The sequence below is a fragment of the Drosophila obscura genome, unplaced genomic scaffold (genome assembly GCF_018151105.1).
Source record: "Drosophila obscura isolate BZ-5 IFL unplaced genomic scaffold, ASM1815110v1 contig_192, whole genome shotgun sequence".
NCBI lineage: Eukaryota > Metazoa > Arthropoda > Insecta > Diptera > Drosophilidae > Drosophila > Drosophila obscura.
The window spans coordinates 3437579-3458346 of record NW_024542781.1 but is presented as its reverse complement, the minus strand read 5'-3'; the positions used below and the strand labels follow the sequence as shown (position 1 = coordinate 3458346).

The window sequence follows — 20768 nt, the reverse complement described above, 5'->3', positions numbered from 1 at the left end:
AAGATTCACTTAATTAGAGATATATGTAGGTATATTTATGTATTTATTGTATATTTAAATAGCTATATAAGGCCCCCACAAAACAGTCTGGGCGCTGGATGAGCGAGTGAAATAAATGTTGAATGCAATTGTCGAATACAACAAAACACAAGTAAACACATACGAACGATTATTAATTGTATTTACTAAATTTTATGGACGTGGTCACTTTTACCAAAGGGTAAAACTTCAGAAATTTTTTTCGTATGTAAAACTAAAAATTTTAACCTCTGGACCACTGAAACGGCTTTCATTTGATTTGTCTCCGAATGGGGGGAAGGGGATGGTTATTTCATTATTGTTGTTTCTGCATGCCTGGATGTGGGCCGTTTGGCCTAACACCCAGATTCTTGTAGGCCTTTCCGCCATTACGCTCCCACTCCCGATTGAATTCATGCTCCAGTATCTCGGCGCCACGCTTTCGCGTGAGGCCCGTCTCCTCCAGGCTCAGCTCACACATTTGCATATCGTCCGTGCCGGCAACCAACAGAATCGGCGGCTTGTCCGCATGCAGTTCCATCTGACGGGCAATCCACTGGCCATCAAAGTGGGCATACCACAAGCCACGCTTGGCTGTAAAGTAACAAGAATATGTTATTAATTTATAATCGAAAAGTACATTGATGAAACTTACTGTTGTCCGGTGCATTGGCTCGCATGAAGGGAATGCGGAAGTAGCGATGTTGGGCCGTCACAATCTGTTGGATGGGCTGCACAGTCGGTGGCTGCTTGAAGGCTGTCGAAAGGGTGGGCGGGTTTATAGAGATTGGGGGCTTCTCTGGAGCACATTTAACTTACCAGCTTCCATAACGCTGCGCGGTGCACGCTCATTCTCATCCATGGTGGTGCGCTTGCGATTCTTTGCCTTCCAGGCATGGTACACCTTCAAGCGTCGATGGAACTCCTGACGACAGGCCTACAAAAATGATCCTGGAAAATTATCCAGCAAAGAGGTGTGTAGATTATTTCGCCCTACCTCCAGCAGCTCAATATCACAGGACGTGTTGATAGCATCGCGCAGCTCCGAGTACTTCCATTTGGACAAGTCGTACTTCTGCTTGCCCAGGGCCTGCTGCTGTGCTCGAACATTGTCTGATCTATGGTTGCACAGGAATGTAATGGATTAGCATAAAAATATCACAAATTAAATGTAGGTTAAGGCGCAAGCAAAAAAGTGAGTCATTGATGGCATTACAATGGGAGGATTTTACATACTGGCAAGTGAATTGCGAGAGAAGAAAGACTAAAAGCCAATGTGAATTATAGTAGTAGATACGGATTGTTTACGGATGATTTGGATTAGTGGGCATGATATCTTTACTTTAGGTAGGTGTTAGTATTTAATTTAAATTTTAGTATGAGAATGTTTTTAAAACCAGCACCAACTCACTTATTCAAGTACCGCGAAGCAATGTTTGACACAACTTGTGAAAAACTTTTGGTTTTTTTTTAAAAGAATATACAGAAAGTTAAAGCATATAAGAAAATAAAGTATAGTATACAAAGTATATGTAGTTCGTTTATCCAATTAGTGAAAGCAAGAAGAGATTGACAAAATTTACAAGAGTTTCTTTTGTATTGTATATTGTACATATATTTATAGACATTAACATAAAGCGTGCTATACCTGATCAATTTGTTGGAACCCATGGGAGAGGCGTCATTGATACCACTGTGTTGTTGTGTTTTGTTTGGTGGTTTTTGTGTGGTTTGTGTGGATGGTGTGGAAGAGTAGATTGCGTGTGGGGGGGAAGGAAGAGGGAAAAAGTTGGTGAGTTTTCAGGAATAATTCAAAACAATTATAAATTATAAATTCTTATAAACCAAGTCATAACGTATCTGTACATATACAATTGTTGTGTCTCCCGAGTCAAACATAATTTGTGAAACCTTTATCTTATCTCCCCAAATATTTATAATGTAATCCCCAATAATTGAGGATTTAGCTGCCCACACCTCACCCTCGTCATTTCCCCTGTTTGCTTGTATAATTCCCCCCGCCCCCAAAATTTGTTTAGAAACCAATCAACATACTTGCGTATAACAGGAGGACTGTCTTCCACCTGGCCATTGGATTCGCTGGCGAGGCGCAGGGCCAATTCATGATCGCGTCGTTCCTGTTCTAGCTGCTGGCGATATTTGGCATCGTCCTTGGCCTCCTTTTGGAGCTGTTCCTGCAGTGCCAGAGCGGCACGACGATCCTCCTCTTCCTGGCGCAGTCTCTGCGCTTCTGCATGCTTGCGGCGTGTCTCCATTTCGACTTTTCTGTGGGATCAAACACTCAGTTGGCTTGGGGTTTTGTAATTGTGAATTTTCTACTAACAATCGCTTGTTTTCGGCTTCTTCGCGCTGTCGGTACTCCTCTGCCTCCTTGGCTGCCCGTTCGGCCTCCAGGGCCTCTTGAATCTTGCGCAGTCGTTCCTGCTCATCGGCCTGCTGCTGCTCCTTCAGCTTGGTATTCAGATCAACAGTCAGCTTATTCATATTGGCCATCACCACAGTGTACATGGAGTCGATTTCGCGTTGGGTAATGCGTGGAGTCCACTGCAAGAATTAACCTGGTCAGAGGAACAGAGCACAACACAGCAGCATTTCGGACATACCTTGATGGTTTTAATGGCATCATCGATCTGCCTGTAGATATCATTGACACCGCCAACGATTTCATCGCGTCCCATCTTCAGTCCGTTGGCGATTTCGATTGTCTTGAGTGTGTTTGTTCGGATCTTGTTGATCTTGGCAATGCCTTGGTAGCGTGGTCGATGCTGCTTCCTGGCCAGAAACCCGCGAGCAATGCGCTGGGCCATCAGCACGCACTTGTTCCGATATAGGATGCGATTGCGCACTGAGGGAGAACGTTTCGTTCGAATCAAGAGAACATATTGAATACAAGGAGATCTGGGGATAACTCACGCTTGATGACGCACAGAGCTCCCAGCGCGGACTTGACCCAACGCGAGCGAATCAGCCACTTCTTTACCTTGGCCACAATGGCCAGCATATTCTCCGGATCGGAGCGCATGATGCGATCAAATTCTACAAATTTGCCGGGCCGGAAGAAGACCTTGGTGATGCCAAACTTAAAGTCCTTTGCACTTAGATTGAGCGACTGGAACATGGCCTCGCAGAAGGTGCGTGCCGGCAGCGAGACCAGCTCCGGAGGCAGCACAGACTTGTACATGTTGTACAGATCGGCGAAGAGGACACGCGATGGAAAGCCGTGCTCCATGAGCTCCAGCACCGATATGGTGCCCGAGCACTTCAGCTGGGCCAGAGCCAAGCTGCCCTCGAACTGGCGATCGATCATCTTACTGTTGGGCTTGATGCAGCGGATAAAGTTGGTGCCCTGAGGGGGGAGGAACAATCATTAGCCGAAGAGAAGTGCGATCGATGGTTTCTCTACTCACATTCTGTTCTAGTTTCTCCATTAATTCCCCCAACTGCGTCTTGAATTTGGAGCCCACGGAGATGAAGTTCAGCTTGCCACGAATGGAAGTGCTGCTGCCCGAGGGGAAGAGGGTCTTCAGCAGGGGATTCTCGCACTCCTGCATCAGACCCTCCAGCGAGGCGTGCAGAGCATCGTTGTTCTTCTCGATAAACTGCTCGGTGTTGTAGCAGACGGCGCCGGCAAAGTGACGCACCAGGAAACCCTCCTCGTCGCGCAGCGTGCGGTGTGCCTTGAGGCGCGAGGAACGCGGCAGACCCAGCCGATAGTGATTCGCCCAGGACTTGTGTACCTCGGCAGTGAAGTGACAGGGCGATGGCTTCGGCAGCTTGGACTCCTCGTCGAGCAGCGTAAAAATACCATTGGACTTGGCCTCGATCAGCTCGATGATGTCCTGGTTATCGGTGAACGTGATCTCTGGCACATTGAGACCCTCGCGCTTGTACAGCTCCTGTTCGTTCTTCAGGATGTTGTCGTTGAAGAACTTTTGCAGCTTCTCGTTGCAATAGTTGATGCAGAACTGCTCGAACGAGTTGACGGTGAAATACTCGAAGCCCGCAATGTCCAGCACTCCAATGTAGAAGTTGGAGGCCTGGAAGGGTATGCTCTGATTGATGAGACCCACAATCCGATCGAAGAGGCGACTGTAAATGGCCTTGGCCAGCGCATCGCGGGCATTGCTCGCCTCGTAGATCTTCAGTGGAACCCTGCCAAGTGGATCGATTAGATCCACCAGCAATATAAAGCGGAATTGCGTCTTGCACTTACATGATAACCGTGCCCTTGAAGCCGCCTCCTTTGCTCTGCATCACCCGAGATACTAAAGCCGTACGCAGCTCCGTTTGATCCACGCCCAAGAGTCCGCTCGTGATGGTCAGCGAGTGCTCCGTGGCTTCGGATACCTGACAGCCACCGCGCACATCGTCGGGTATCTCCTCGAAGGCAACGTTGCCCAAGTGCAGAACGGCCGCCACCAGCGAGTAAATGCCCAACTTCTCATCGTCCGAGAGACCCAATCGACCGAGGGCCTTGTCCAGATTCTGAAAGTGCTGATAGTCATCGATAATGGGATCCCTGAGGGGGCCCTTCTTCTGGTGATTGTTTGACTTTTGTGAGCCGGGAATGAGTTGCTCCGTCTTGGCATTGGCAAAGTACTGCGTGCAGCCGGAGAGATACTACGGACCGAGAGATATGTATACGACTCGTGAGTAAGAATTGAGATGTGGCAGAGGTGTTTCCACTTTCTACGAACCCTATAGTCATCTGGTTTTCCCAAATTGAGTTTGTCGCGCAACTGTTGCGGTGCTCCGGCCAGGAGCATGTAGAACACATGGTAGTTACGCTCCTCAGCACTCTGCGTACAGATGCGACTCTTCTCTAGCAGATAGTGGGAGATGTAGCCTCCCACCACCTGACACTTGGCATCGTAGTGCACCTCTATGAACTTTCCAAAGCGCGAGGAGTTATTATTTCGAGTGGTTTTCGCATTGCCAAATGCTTCCAGCACCGGATTGGCTAAGGATTGGATGGATCTCTGATCAGTCACACACAATTTCTGGGGTATAAATGATTTGCTTACCATCTAGGATCTTGGTTTCTATGGGGCCGGCACTGTCGTGTGAATAGCAAAGGAATTTGAGCAGGTATTTCGTGGACTCTGTCTTGCCGGCACCCGACTCTCCGGACACGATGATGGACTGCGAGAGTTTATAGACACGCATATCCCGTATCGCCTTATCCGCTGTGGGCGCAAAACATAGTAGATGTTATATATACTCATTCTATCTATATACGTCGTATAGTCGGATCAAGGGGACTCACCAATGGCAAAGACATGCGGCGGCAGCTCGCCCAGCGAACGGCCATTGTACTTCTTGATGGTATCGGGTGCATAGATCTCCTTGATCTCACGGTACGGATTCACAGCGATCAGTATATTGGCCACATAGGTCTACGGTAAACCAGATGAACATTTTTATATTAGTTATTTCCAGTTTCGTTTATTCTGCGCGTAACTTTAGGTACTCACGTAGATCTTGTCTTTGTAGTAACGTGTCTTCAGATTGTCCAGAAATGTGGCCTCGTTGAGCAACATGAGTTCGCCTGGAAATTAAAGTAAAATCACAGTCAAGTAGGTTAGTATAACGTCTGGTGGACTGATGCGAGAATTTATGGCCCAAGACCACTTTCCCCCTGCCGTCTGGGAGGCAAGGTTGTAGGTTGGGGGGTTGGGTCATGCAAGCAGCAAGCGTGGCTAATGGTTGCGATGTTTATGTGAAGGAACAGTGCCATCGGATCGTAGTGAAACACGGTCAAGAAATGGAGCATTTCGCAAGCAATAAAGATCCAGAGATACATCTGTCACGTACTTAGAAAGATCATCATGCTCAACTTCAAACTAATGCACTGGAAAAATGTGATCTAAATACTTGGAATACTCTACGCTAAAGCGGCGTTATCTACGTGGCTAGATAAGATTCCCGGATTCTGTAGATATAGCCATCAGGCACAATATCAATAAGCGATATTTGCTTGCTCCACTCGTACATATATTTGTTCTTTCACTTTCTTTTCACATTTATGTAATATTTTCAAGGGTAGATAAGAGGCCCCCTACATAGTGAGGGGGTTGCGGTTTCCCATAAGAGATATGTCTGACTGAGAATTACTTACAGTTATCATCATGATCCTGTGGTCCATCGCACGAGGAGTGAATGTCATCGTAGCTGCAAGTGCGCTTCGGATATTTGCGATCGATTGGCGTGACCTCAAACTCCTTGGTACCGATTTCCGTAATGCGACCTTGTATATACCCCTCGGCGGGATCCCTCGCCCACACGAGTTGGGTGTCCTCCAACATTTTGCGCACTGAAAGAGTAAAAAGCCATACACATATAAAGGTTAATAATACTATTATTTATAACTGAAAATTGACCGCCGAAAGGTACGTTGCATGACGCGGGGCAGTATCAATGCGAAAAATCTTATCTACCTCGTCCGCTGCTACGAGTATTACCAACACACAGACAGAGAGAGGAACTAGGAACCGAGGAACAACCAAACCAAATAACGCTTGCTGTGATCTTGAGTTCCTGAATTCCGAATGGCAACTGTGGAGCGCACTCAGCTGTAGCGAACACCGATCACCGTTGCCGGCGCTGCTGCTTCCACCGCCTCTCTCTCTCTCTCTCTGGAACAGTCATTAAGGCCCGCTTTGACGCTCTGCTGCCGGCAGGGGGGACAGTAGGGGACCGGTGTTTTATGGGTACGTTTTGGGTGAACAGTGAACATTTCTCAGCTATTAACTCTACCTGTGCTTTGCCCTCTCTCTGGCTCTTTTATTTGCTCTATGGTTCTCTCTCGCCCGCCTATTGTTCTTGTCGGCTGTCGCTGTGGCAGTGTTAACACCCTGTACTTATAGATTGAAATGGTATGCTGCTGTAGTTGAAATCTCCCAATTTTAATACTGACTTTCTATTGAATATCAAGCGAGGCGATTGGGTACTCCGTTTTCCTTATAAATCAAGGAAAACCTAAGCCACCTTTAGTTTTAAAGATAATCAGAAGATCCAGTATATCCGCCATGACCTACTACACTTGGAGTTAAGTACCAGGAATCCCATTGCCGACTACCTCGCCTAAACGATTCTCTCTGTTTTTGTATGTTTTTTTGTCTGCCTCTTTTGCCTTTCGTTTCGTGTCTACTTCGCTGGTTACCTTTCTTGGTCATGCACTGGCTATGACTCATGGGCGTAGTGGTGTCGTTCTGCAGTGGAGTTGATAACCGGCGGCCCTGCGTGTAGGTGTCTCTATCTCTCTCTCTCACTCTACAACAAAGCAGCGGCCTTGTTATGGGACTTACTAAACACCTCTGCTAAGCCTCTGGGGCCAGTGATAGCATCCATCTGTTCACACAGTCGGATACATACATATATGCATAGGAAACCGCAAGCTCTCACTGACCCCCTACATGTACATATGTACATGTATCTCTCTCTCTCGCTCTGTCTATGGGTTATCTGATTTCGGAAAGCGAGACGATGACGTTGGAAATTGTTTTAGCAGCAGCTTCAAGGTGAAATTCATTTATTTCGCTCTCGCTGGGTTAATGGTGCACCAGACCAGGGTTCGGGGCGCCTCTGCCCTCTATCTGCATCCCTTTTCCACTCTTCTCTATTTCCTATTTGAGCTGCACTTCATTTGTGTGTGTGCGTGTGTGTGTCGCAGTCGCAATCGCAGTCACTGCGACAGTTTTGGAGACGACGTTTGTTTGGGGGAGAAGAGAAAGAGAACAATAGCTTTACTGTTGGATCTCTCCATTCCCCAATTCCCTCTCCTCATTCATCAAGATAAATTTGTTTCAAAGTGCTAAATTATTAAATGATTGTTAGGCATTCATTATATTATGTGTTTCGCCAAATGAGTCGTCGTCTGCCTGTTCGGGTTCTGTTTTGTGGGGGTTTGTTTGTTTGGGTTTGCTTTGACGCGTGAGAGAAATACAGTGTAGTGTCGAGGGATTTCGAATCAGTAGATTCTGGGTCTGGTGTGGGTGTATTTTGTTTAAAAAAGTTTGGTGCGCGTTTATACCCTATTCATGTGGTTCATATGATGAGATTTTCTCGCTTAAAATTTTACAAAATAGTCGGAATCGCCTAGATCGAATTAATATATCATACAGATCAGTAAGTCGCTGCAAAAAACTTTTCTGTACCTAAAGATACTTAATCAACTTCAAAAATCTATAGTTTAGTCAAATTAGATCCAAATCGAATCCATCCCGTTAGAACTTTTAATCTGAAAGAGTATGAAAAACTTCAGCATCCGGAGCTAGGCTTCCAATTTTTATTCTGTTTGTATTGTGGGTGCCACATTTACAATTAATGGTTTTGTGCTACAAACCGTTTAACGGATCGTGATTTGTAGAAAACAGCGTCAGAAATTAGAATCTACATGTTAGATGTAGAACATAAATTGTATATGGAAATTTAGATAACATATGTATGTATGTAGCAAAAAAATGTAAAATGTAAAATATTTTAAAATTCTACATAAATCATAAGCTCACATATTTATATACTGGCTGAGTACGGGTATAAAAGTAGAGTCGCGTCCCCAGAAGCGACACACAAGTTCCTTCTCGTTTTATATAGTACTGATGTGCCAATAACAGACGGATAAGATAGCAGAACCTCAGCCCATATTGGGTTTCCCAAGCATTAGCTAACTAAAATGCGAGTACATACTTAGCCAACAGAACTTTGGTAATGCTCTCATAAGAAGAGATAGATATGTATGTAGTTATGTATGTATCTTATTTTTAATAGATTGCTGTTACTTTCTTATAATTTCTGAAATGTAAACCCAGGAATCATCTCTGTTAAACACTTTTGAAAATTCCCTCAAACCAATGACTCATGTAACTCTTTAATCCTTACCCAATTTTAATATGAACCAATTTGAGCCACAAACTAAAACAAGTCTTATCAACTAAAGAGGTTTGCACTTAACAATACTCAATATTGTCTGTTCCCAATTTGAATGAGTTACATTTTCTGGAAGGTTCTAGCTTTGAGCCAAATTCTTAAGGGGAGGAGACGAAGACCTTCTCAATTTATTGAAAAATAAATCTCATGCTTATATCGAGAAAATGCTTTCCCATTTGTCGAAGTATGGCCTGTAATGTATCCATCATAATTAGCCCAGTTTTGTCGGCAAGAAAGTGGAGCTTAACCTCAACATATGGCTGAAATCGCTTTATAATGTGCTCATGGTAAATTAACAACACTTACTCAGGCAATTTAACATAATCTTGATTATGCAGAGAGCGAAAAAAAAGTAATGATTGGGAGATGCAGATAGACAGAGAGTCTTGTGTATGGAGTTCTTTTATATGCAACGCAACACTGCAACACAATCACGGGAACGTTGTCGCCTCTGTCGCTTCGCAATTTGTATGGGCAACTCTTGAAGCTCTTCGCCTTCTCCGAGCCATGAGACGGCGGCATAAATTACAAATTGTGCAAAAAAGTGAAGTTGCCTAGGAGCAGAAAAGAACGCAAAGAAGGCAACTTTTGATGGCCGTTTATGTGAAGAAGAAAAAGTTGCCTGGCAGCATTCTTGCTGATTGCATAGCATGGAAATGCAGTTCTCTGACACTGCCTCTGTCCCCCAGTTCCCACTCTTTTTTTTTACAAGATAGGCATCCAAGTGTGGCAGAAGCAGTAACAGCAGGCATAAATGACTTGATGGCGAAGGAAATGAAATGCTGGAAGGCGACGACATTGACAATGGACAAGGGCCTCACAGTCAGAGTCAAAGCAGAAGGCGAAGGTGTAGAAAATCAAAACAGAGAGAGAGACACAGTCACAGACAGAGACCTCTAAATAAGGTTGGTGAAAACGAATAAGGAGGTGGCCCAAGACATGTTCAAGACATGGCCAAGAGCTTATGACATGTAAAGCTTCAACGCGAAGCGAGCCTTTTGTGGCCCCAGTAAATTATAAACTGCAGTCGAGAATGAAAAACTCTGCAAAAGAGACAAATGGGAGAAAAGCTAACAGGCTTATTGGCCCGCCGTGCGTATACGTAATCCGAGCACATGCACTGACACCGACCGCACTCCGACCCTTCCTCTGACCCACGATCCGTCCAGCAATTAGCCAAAAGCTAAGCCCATAAAAGCAGACGCCTCTTCGTGATTTTCTTGAAGGGAGCATAGACAGGGTTTACTTTTAAGGATGGATTGCGGGGGGAGAGATGGTATAGTGCAAAGTGGGGGCTGATATCATCGTTTAAACTGTTTACCGACTCGCCCTTTTCCGACCAAACACTGTTGCGTGCTTGCGATTTATTAGTGGAACTTCCGTGCCAAGTGGAAGACTTCTCATTCTCCATCGCCTCCATCTATAAACATTTTCCAATGGCACTGAACCTTCGTATCACCAAGCCCAATGTTCTGCTATCTGAATTTTGAATACGATTTCAATTTGTGACCGATATGCAGGAGTAAGTATCGAAGTCGACAGATAAAACAAGATTCTTTGTGGCTGCACAAAGGAATAAAGAAATTAACCATAAAATCAACCAAAATCGAAATTTTATAAATAGAAAGAGGAAAATTACAACAAAGGTGTTTTTGCTGCAAAACTCTTAAATATATTTCTTTTGTTTAAATAAGTATTCTTTCCTTGACGACAGAAAACTGCTTAGAGATAATTTAAAAAAATGTATTTTCTTATATTTTATGAATCCCTTGTATCACAGGACATGCCTCAAATGTTGCTAAGTTTCTTCCGTTTTCGTCATTTTTTTTCCCGGAACTTGCAAAATTTAACATTTCCTTTTCTTTTTAATTAGAAAACATAAATTTAAATTTCCTCTGGGAAATCTATTTGCATCCTTCGCTCTATATCTTTGTTTAGATGGCGAGGCCCAACCCGTCAGGTTGGCCGAGCGGTCTAAGGCGCCAGATTTAAGCTCTGGTTCTCGAGAGAGAGCGTGGGTTCGAACCCCACATCTGACATTATTTGTATGTATTATTTTAATTTTTTTTGTTTTTAATATTTTAATTTGAATATTTTTCATTAAATGAAATTAAAAGAAGATTCGAAAATTTTTTATTTCATTTTAAGAATTGGATATTCCTGTTTGTATATCACTGTGTGAATATGAAATATATTTTAATATATGTATGTATGTATGTACATATATGTAAATACGTATTACATATGTAAAAATTCAGTTTAAATTTAAGTGTCTTGGAGTTCATACTGGGAAACTTTAAGTGCTTTATTCTTTTGGAATTATATTCCAACTTCTGACAAGAAAAGGTCTAACAAATAATTGGAAGCTATTTAGATGCATTTTCCCCCAAACGACTTTCATTAAATAATTATCTTTTCCAGACAGACCAAATTAATGGGTGAAGTAATAAAAATAGCTCAAACCATTGCCACCTCGTAAATGGAGCCTTGAGATAAGATTATTATTGGTTTTTAATGAGTGAGACGACAATTAAGCCAAGTTAATTGAACCTACGATACATACCAGTGCCGGTGTTGTGCAGCTCTTTGTTGTTGGTGTAGAAATCCATTTTGTGGGTTCAACTGCAGTCGCGCCTCTCAATAGGTTAATTGCAGGGCAATGCACTGACTGAAGACTCTAAAGGCTACCCTGAGGACTGAACACGAGGGTGTGAAGCTACCCTCAAGAGGGTTGCGTCCCAATGTTTGGGATGGTATGGTCTGAATCTTTGCTTTAGATGTTGTTAGTACTCCACCCCACCCGGTAGGCCTGACAATAACAATGCTCTTGCCAGGGGAATTGATTTTCACTTTTTTTGCCGCTTTTCACTATCGATTAAACACTTTCCACACGCAGCTCGTCAGCGATCCGCTTTGGACACCTCTGGCCTACCATTTGTTGGATAATTCCACTGAGATTATCCAAGAAACCAAATGCGTTTCACTTTTAATTCAATTTTCCATGCACTAATCAAATTTCCCACTGGCGGTAGCTGGAAATGCGAGTGTTGCTAAGTTTATGGCTATTTCTGACCTACATTACGGTCTAAATGCACTGAAAGATGGAAAGCAGATGAGCTGGCTGCGAGGCGAGCAACCAATATGGAGCTATAGTCTGGCGCCTGTCTCTGCGTGCACTCGCGTATATCTAGGAAATCTGTTGCGATGCTGAACTTTTGACTTTTGTCCGTAGTTGCAGCTCGCTCTCGATGTATCTGTTATTGTGGTTGTTATCGTTGTTGTCGTTGTCGATGCTGTTGCCGTGCAGTTTTCACCCAGTAACCGAGTTCTCTGTTTCGGGGCACCCCGCCCCGGAAAATGATAGCCGAAGCGCAGTGATGATGATGATTCCCCTGGCGATGGCGACACGTGGCGTGGTGACTGCAGTGAACGCGCGACATGCACTGATTCGGCTTGCGGATTCTGGACGGGCGGCAGTCATCGTCATCCTGCCCTGACTGTCTCTCTAAACGGGGTTGCAGCTTTGCTTACTGCGCCGAATCCACAATTACAGAGCCATCTCCTCTCTATGTCGGTGTTCGTGTGTGTGTGGGTGCCACAGTAATGCTTCCAGTTAAGCGCTCGGCACATGATGTATCCAAACAATGGGCCCCAACCACTTGACTCAAGTGTACGCCACTGAGTCACCAGGAAGTGCCCTCACGCACAGTGAAGCTTCCTTCGTAGGGGATCGGATCGCATAACAACTTCCGGGATAGCTCTCACAGCTTTCAAAGGTTTTGTTTCACTTCAATTGGCAAATTGAGTTATTCATACTTTACTTCATGGAAGCAACAGCTGCTTGACATGCATCATTCAACAAGGGTGGTGGGCCACCCCTAACCTAACCGCTGTACATGCATGGGGTTAGTTTCTGATAAGCTTAAAGCTTTTTTGGATGTACAAAACAAAAAGATTTGAATGAGAACAACAAGAGATTAGCGAATGCTCTACAAGCAGATGCAATTGATAGCGGCATCATCACGAAAGCTTTCATAGCAAAGAGAGGGGTGCAGAGGGAGGTAGTGGGTGATTGGTAGGTGGAGGAGGTGGGTCAGAAAGAGAAAGAGCAGCTCCCTCAACTGTGACGTACTAACAGCCATTTGCGTATGTCCAGGGTTGTGGCTGAGGGGAGGAAATCGCACCCATTGTCTGCCTATCAGCTGTCTGTCCAGCAACCGTAATCTCTTGATCAATACAACGGTACGGAACGAAACGGAATACAAAAACCAAAAAAAAACGAAAACGAGAGAAAATTTGCACTATCTGCCATCTCTTTCTCTTATGGCGTGCAGGCGGCTGCAGTGGGCTACAAATAAACGCAAACGTATGTTTGTGTGATTGCTAAAATCTGGCATCAAAATTAACATGGAATACTTGGTAAACGAGGGTACCTTGGCTCAAGTGCCGGCCAGGACATGCTACTTATTTGGTTAATTTTCATTTTTCATATTTTTTACCTTAAACTCCACAGCTAAAGCAAAAAGGCGCCCAATTAGTTAGTAATACCACATTTAGAATCCATTTTTGCAATCAAAAGAACAATTTGTTTTTATCCTTAACGCAAACAAAAATACACACAGCACACATACAGTGGCAAAATCACCCCTGACAGCATAGCCAACCTGGGCGACAGCACAGCCGACGCTCATATAGCGCGTTTAGACAACGTCGACCGACAAGTCAGGTTGGCCGAGCGGTCTAAGGCGCCAGATTTAAGCTCTGGTTCTCGAGAGAGAGCGTGGGTTCGAACCCCACACCTGACAAGAGGATGCTTTTTTATCTTTTTTTGCATATCCTTGCAGAGGTAAGCATCCCCGATATATACAATCATAAATGTCTATCCATTATAATGGTTCCTATCTGGCAATAACTGTGCTCATTCCTTTTTGCTTTATTCAGTATAAATGTATGTACATATACATATATTTACATATGTACATACATATGTATGCACATAAGTATGTAAATCAGATCGGCCTATATATCATAGCATTGTCATAGAAACATTCGGAGAAAAATCTCTTCTTCGTGTTTGTTCACAAAGAAAGACAAATCACGAAAGTATCATATAATTCCATATCAAAAATATGCATTATTCTTTTATATTTTTAACTAGGTTGGAATTTTGAATGCAATTGCAACTGCTCCTAAAAATGGTCGAGAAATGATACATACATATGTACATATGTATGTATATATGGGAAATATATGTATCTCTTTGTAATGAAAACTGTTCTACCATTGTGGGTAATAGAGGTTCACCTTCCGGTCGTTCGTCGTCGTCTGGCCAAAAGCCCCTCGAGCCCAAGCGATAATCAAACACACAAGTGGCCAGGGGCCGACAGGTACCGTTGTGGTGTGTTTTTTCTGAATAATTAATAATCATGTTGTTCGTTATGTGCCTATTGTTTTGGGCCGCAGCTTTGTTATGCATTCTGTTGCATTGCGCAACAGAAAATGAAAAACAGTTAAAGAAATGCACACAACGGTTAAGGGCAGGGGCAGGGCCTGGGGGGTTGTACCTTTTGGGCTTAAAAATGGAGGGAAAAAGTGGAAAAAATGAATCAATCAAATACAATCGATTTTTTTTCGGTTCGAATTATTCGATAGAGATGATCTATGAAATAATAAAGGGGCTTTTTCAAAATCAATTGAATTTCCATTGGAAAATTTAAAAGACACATAATTGAGATAAATTGGAAGTTGAGATAATTTTGTGTGGGCTTACAGAAAGCGGAGCACAGATTAATTTATGATTTAATGGCTGCATGGATTCCTATTGGCTGCACCAAAATTGATTTCCTATAGCCTAAAGCCAATCTGTGGTGATTTAACCCCACTGTTCCGACTGTCTTTCCCGCATTTTGACCCATTTCCCGGGGCCTTTGGGTAGCATATATTTGTGCCACTTCCCTGTATTCAAAACATGGCCAAAACAAAGAGAAGGAAATGAAGACACCGAAACAATTGCCATAATTTCGTAACCAAGTCAAGTCATCGCCTCGTATGACATTCTACCAACTGTGGAAAAATGGAAAAAGACAACAAAAAACAATTTGAATTGCTCGGAAAATGAAACACAGCCCCAAAACCGAAACCGTAAGACGAAGCAATACCTCGGTAATAAAACCATGAAAATTGTGTAATAATTGCGACAATTTTCGTAGGGTTACATGCCATGAGGAAGCCCAGCAATGGAGCGATGGGGCACCAGTAATACCTTGGAAAGAAGTCCAGGAGTCACACGAGCGAGCCGTTAGCTAAGAAATGTTTCGTAGCATTTCATCGGAATTTGATTAAGATTGTTGTGGACAAAAGGCGCTTGGAATTGTTTGGATCGTGCCAAAAAGAGAGCGCGACAAAAGCCCCATCTCGGGGTATCCGAAACCAGTTACGTTTTTTTCTGTCGACTCTGCAGTTCTTTGGCCATATACAGTACTGATTCGATTTGCGGAGAACGTTTCAATATCAAGTTCAACCAGTAGTCGGAGGAGCAGCAGGAACGCGGCTTTAACGGTGCGACAGGTTCAGGTTCGTTCGCGATTGTGCAGCGTGCGGGGGCCTACACCACACCACACCACACATTCGGATTCGATTCGGATGTTGCATGGATTTACAAGGCTGTGGCAGCGCAGCAAGCCAGGCAACCAGTTCTTCTTGTTTTGGAAGCAGATTTTGCAGCTGCCATTGGCCATCAAATGGGAGCACACAATGATGAGTCATTTTTGGTACAACTAGCCCTCGGAAAAGAGCAGAGCTATTGAGAAAACACAGAGAGAGGAAATGGTCGAAAAGGCAATTACACTTGCAACAATAGAAGCTGCAGCAGCAGCTGTAAAATTTATGGCCCAAACGTCACAGGAACATGGTTTTCAGTTCAGCGGGAGAGAGAGAGAGAAAGAGTGAGAAGAGGGCCATAGAGAGCAGGGGGCCAGAGTTCACTGTACCGTAAAGCGTTGGCAAAGCAAAACGCTGAGCATGCGCAAAAGTCACAAGCCGAAACAAGTTTTTTTTTTCGGAGCGTTTTGTTGTTTCAATCTTTTTGGCTTATTTCGGTTTTTGTTTAGTTATTTTTCATACTGTAATGCCCCAGAAATGCAGAGTTAACTACACACAATGCAACATCAGATCCCCCATCGCCCCGGAGTTCAACGACTCCGCACGAATCGAATAGAGAGCGTAGAGCAAAGAGGGAAGAAACAAGAGGTAAATACCAAAGATTGTCGATAGTTAAACGTCGCGCAAGTGGAACAAATTAATGCAGCAGACAGCCAAGCAAAAACTCAACCGAAACCAAAAGAAAACTGAAATTGCAGGAAAACTACCAAAATAACAATTGAAAAGCGGTGGAATTAACGCTAAACAATTTGTTACAGTTCCGGAATCTCTCGTCCACAGTTACAGGAGAGATGTGAAAGCAATTTAAATGCAAATTTCCTTTTGTTCATAGTAGAAGAATACCCAGAATGCCATTTGTATCGAATGATTGCGTCCCACTCGCACATCGCTTCCTGTCCGTCACTCATATATTAGATGACTTTATACACAAAATCTCGCTTTCATTTGATTTTTGATTTTTGGATTTTGTGACTATTAATTGAATTTTACCCCAAAATAGATTTCCTGATGATGGATGATGATGGGTTGAACACCCGTTTTCTTTGTCTTGAAATACAACAAATATGCTTTCTTTTTTGCCAAATAAATATACACTCTACCATTACATGAGTACACATAACGTTGACAACGAAATATACTCCTCGTAGTCGTCCAGTAATTTTTTGTTGGAGGGCCCGACAAACAAATAATTGTACTGGGACGAAAGATAAGATTAAATATCAAATGGGGAAAAAGATAACACACTCCCCGACTGACAGAAGAGTGAACAGAGTCAGAGTCAGTTTACGGTGCTAAAGACAAAAGCCCCCAAAGCGTTGACCCAAAATAAACAAAACGAAAGGCAACCATATTTTCCCATATTCTTTTCCCGCAATGGGTTTATGCATACAGATGTCCGCCAAGTGCATTGTAACGACTTGCAGCCGTTAAAACATATGGAAAATCTGTGAACATGTGCTTGGGGAAATGAGTTATGATGCCCCATTCACACAAATCCATCAACGTCTGGCGGAATGGTAATGGGACTGTGGACTCGAACTGCGACTGGTACTAGTATGTATTTTATTCATTTCAGCCTTTGGACGATGTTTGCTTAAGAGAAAGCCGTTTTAACGGATAAAGCCAGCTTAAAACCTTTTGAAATTTGGTGTATGGGAATTGGAAAATATTTAATGATCAGGGACTACACAGGGAGTAAACTAGGGCACATGCAAATAAAAATATACAAATACAACGTACAAATGATCGTCACGAGTAATTTTACTCTGTAAGAAGAGATCTGTCCAGGCCCCTTAAAGGCAATGGATGACTAATCCAGAATTTCATGGTTTAGAGTTTTCTTATCAAACTGCAAGCTAAAAGAAAACTCTACAGTCTAGACCCTTCTGTGATGACGCAATGCTTTAGTTTGAATCCCCGTTACAGTTCGTGACAAGTCTTATCATGATATTTGTATGAATTTCCAACCGGAAACTGAAACGTTAGCCCACCCATTTGATGGAAATATTGTGGCAGCACGTGTTGCATTTGCATTTAAATTTGGAGAAACATCAAACCAGATGAAACAAACATAAAGAAACAATCAGGGAAACCGACTGGTGTAAAATACATCTTAAATTATGCTAATCGTCAATCAAAACAAAAGCTGCAATTAAACCACACACACTCAGGGTCCCCGACTCCGACTTCCACCACTCTGACTTTCACCCAACCAGCGGCAACAATCGCCCGTCGTATGTTTCATCAGTGTTTCACTTTTGGCATTATATGCAAATGGATCTAGTGGCGCAGTTTCGAGCATTTCATTTCAGATCTCGCTGAGTGCGTAGTGTGGAGTGGCCTCCTCTTCAAAGTGGGCTTACACATTTTGCAAAGGGATTTCTTCGACCAATTCCTTTGTTCCTGGGGCTGTTCGAACTTTGAAGGGAGCAGCTGTCCGTCGGTGCCACAATGGACCAACGGGAGAGGAGAGGTGATCAGTGGTTCCTGTCAGCTGGGCGCTGCGGTGTGGTGTGGCGCGTGTTGAGTCTTGTTTCGGCAACGAGGGCGGGTGGTCGGAACAGTGGGGAGGGGTTTGGTCGGGGGTTTGAGTGACAGCAACAATAGCGACAACAACAAAGCAAATGCAACCTTTGCGCTGGTATACAGAAAGGGAACGTATACCCAGAACACAGATACAAGTCGAACACTGAATGCCCTGTAAAGGAGCAAAAACAGGGGATCGATTGGGGGTAAATCAGAGCGATATTAATTATGTATTTATGTTTTTTAGAAAAATATTTCAGCTTTTGAAATTTTGATTTTGCCTTAAATGTGATATACCCTCTCACAGCGAAAGGGTATACTTGAACCCGTTTAATTGGCTTTAAAATGCCCAGAATCGGATGGGCACGTTTCGCCCAAGAACTGAGTGGACATGGACACGCATGCGCCGTTGCCTGAAGGAGCGACGACGACGCCATGACGCCTTTTCGATGATTTCCAAGGAACATAAATAAACGAAATGTGTCTGGAATGGAATGGTGGGACGACCGATGATTGGTGCTTGGGGAGAATGACACTTGTGTCGTCTCCTCCGCTCCGCTGGAAGAAAACGTTTGCTCATTTCCGCACTTAATTAAAATGGTCGGGACACAAATCTATCTTGGGGTTTGTTTTTAGAGACAAACAAACGTTGACATGCCCTCGACTCTTTCTATAAATAGAATCGTTGCTCTGTGTGTCTGTGGGGGTGCGGGACAGCTGAGGGAAATGGTGGTGGATTGCTTTGAGGGGGTGACAGAGAGAGAGCGAGAAAGAGGGAGAGCAGTTGCGACTGCGCCCCTCTTCACCCGTGCAATTGGATTCATGGTCACGTCCACGGTCCCCGTGCGACTTCCGTCTTTTCTTATCGATTGCCTGGTTGCACCTACATACCTTATAGCAAACCTATTTTATGGACAACAAAAATCCGCGATAAGTGCAAGTCAACAGAAACGCCGATGAAGGCAAACAAGAAGAGAGACACAGGTGATGCTCATACCTATACCTGCTCATGGGCTGCGGGTACTTACATTTGATTTCTTCCAGAGACTGAAACGGGTATCTAAGAATCTTAGTCGGGTCCGCCGCCGCACGCACACATTTATTACCGACGAACGAGATGAGAGCAACAAATTGCGTTGATCTCTTCTCAAAATTTAGGTCCGGCCCGTGGAGTCCAAAAAACAACAAGAACACAGTTTTAAAATTTCGACTTTCAAAAGGTTGTTGGCCGAAAATGTTTTCATTTATAAATTTGAAGTATTTTAATCGAAATGGTTGTTAATTTTTGTTTTATCACTGTTTTGGATTCGACAAATACAATCCACCGCTCGTCCGATCGTGAACGGTCCGCGGAAATTTATCAAGAAAATAAACACGACGAGACCGGCAAACTATATCGCGCTTTAACAAATTTATATTTTTTAATAAATTTATTTAATATTGATAAATGTATTTATAAATTTTTTTAAATATACGGTAATTTTTTTGGGATATATTAACGGACGTTTCTTTAGAAGCAAGATATTACACTATTTCTTTGTTGTTCCATGTCGACAAAAACTCGACTAAGTTGCGTTGTTTACGTCGGCTGCGATTTTGCAATGCCCGCGGTAGAGGTGTCAAACCATCGAGGGCACTATCGATAGTATCGATATTTTGCTGCTAGCCTCTACTATCGATGGTTTTGAGACTATCATGATAGTATCGAGCTACAGTCGTTTGGATTGTCTGCTATAAGATACGAAGACACATTTGTAAACAAATCATCGACAGGTGGCATCTAATTTTTAAAATGGACAAGTTCCTAAAAGGTTTCAATGGTTTTTTAATAATTATTAGAGCTATCACGATAGTATCGATTGTTTTTTCAAAACATTCAACGTTGATATTTCTCGATTTTGATATTCCGTTTAATATTACTAGCTAGCTGGGACTCCCAGCCCTAAACAAATAATTTTATCCAATTCCTCAATGAATTTTGTTTAGTATTGGCTGGTTTTTAGAAGTTCTTTTTATTGGATTATTTACATATTAAGGTTCAAACAAAAACAACATAAAACGAATGTGTCGTCGTTTTGTGGCGCTACCAGACTCCTGCAATTCGTAGTTGCTGCGGGCTGCCATACCGTGATATTTTGTGATATGAAATTCGTCAATTTTGATATTCAGTTTAATATTACTAGATAGATGGCCCTTTCAGCCCTAAAAACATAATTTTATCCAATTCCTCAATGAATTTTGTTTAGGATTGGCTAGTTTTCAGAACTATTTTTCATAAAATTGTTTCCATATTAAGGTTCAAACAAAAGCGGCCAAAGCATAAAACGTAAATGTTGACTAAATGTGACGTCAGTGTTGCTGGTCAACCAAGTTTCTTTTATGCGTATGTACTTTTGTATACCTTATTTCTTTTAATTGATGCTAATTTTGTTGTTCCAAGCTCCATTGAAACATTATTTATGATTTTATACTAGATTGACATGTTTTTTTTACCTATTAAGGCATATGTTTTGTTTTATATATATACATAAGTACATTTATCCCGGTTCTGATACCTATTATTTGTACCCGTGAGCTACAAAATTTCGTTTATGTCTTTAAAAAAGAGACTGACT

General features: G+C 43.0%; 1 protein-coding gene and 2 non-coding genes across 6 annotated transcripts; 2 read left to right on the top strand and 1 right to left on the bottom strand.

Moving 5' to 3' along the window:
- Positions 1–164: 164 nt before the first annotated feature.
- LOC111065700 (myosin heavy chain 95F) lies at positions 165–19493 on the bottom strand. Of its 4 annotated transcripts, none has more exons than XM_022354068.2 (18): positions 19182–19493; positions 6158–6352; positions 5514–5587; positions 5306–5435; positions 5064–5225; positions 4737–4999; positions 4253–4659; positions 3447–4191; positions 2953–3385; positions 2643–2884; positions 2363–2583; positions 2074–2304; positions 1667–1711; positions 1430–1474; positions 1016–1136; positions 838–955; positions 674–775; positions 165–612 (listed from the first exon to the last, which is right to left on the bottom strand). In XM_022354068.2, the coding sequence occupies exons 2-18, from the start codon at positions 6342–6344 to the stop codon at positions 335–337; spliced, it is 3804 nt and encodes a 1267-aa protein (XP_022209760.1). In that variant the 5' UTR covers positions 6345–6352; positions 19182–19493; the 3' UTR covers positions 165–334. The 4 variants fall into 4 exon arrangements, with proteins under 4 accessions (XP_022209760.1, XP_022209758.2, XP_022209761.1 ...); XM_022354066.2 differs by lacking the exon at positions 19182–19493 and adding an exon at positions 11531–12350; XM_022354069.2 differs by lacking the exon at positions 19182–19493 and adding an exon at positions 6477–6597.
- Positions 10923–11006, top strand: Trnal-uaa. Its single transcript has one exon. It is a non-coding gene; the product is annotated as a tRNA-Leu (tRNA).
- On the top strand, positions 13689–13772 carry Trnal-uaa. Its single transcript has one exon. It is a non-coding gene; the product is annotated as a tRNA-Leu (tRNA).
- Positions 19494–20768: the final 1275 nt, after the last annotated feature.

What these genes read in the sequence shown, in the direction of transcription:
- LOC111065700 (XM_022354066.2), bottom strand. Translation starts at nt 11,576, where the DNA reads ATGGATTTCTACACCAACAACAAAGAGCTGCACAACACCGGCACTG. An exon ending in ACAGGATCATGATGATAACT is followed by an intron (nt 5,588 to 6,157) that starts GTAAGTAATTCT and finishes TTTAATTTCCAG; the next exon opens with GCGAACTCATGTTGCTCAAC. An exon ending in GCTTCGCGGTACTTGAATAA is followed by an intron (nt 1,137 to 1,429) that starts GTGAGTTGGTGC and finishes GTGCAACCATAG; the next exon opens with ATCAGACAATGTTCGAGCAC.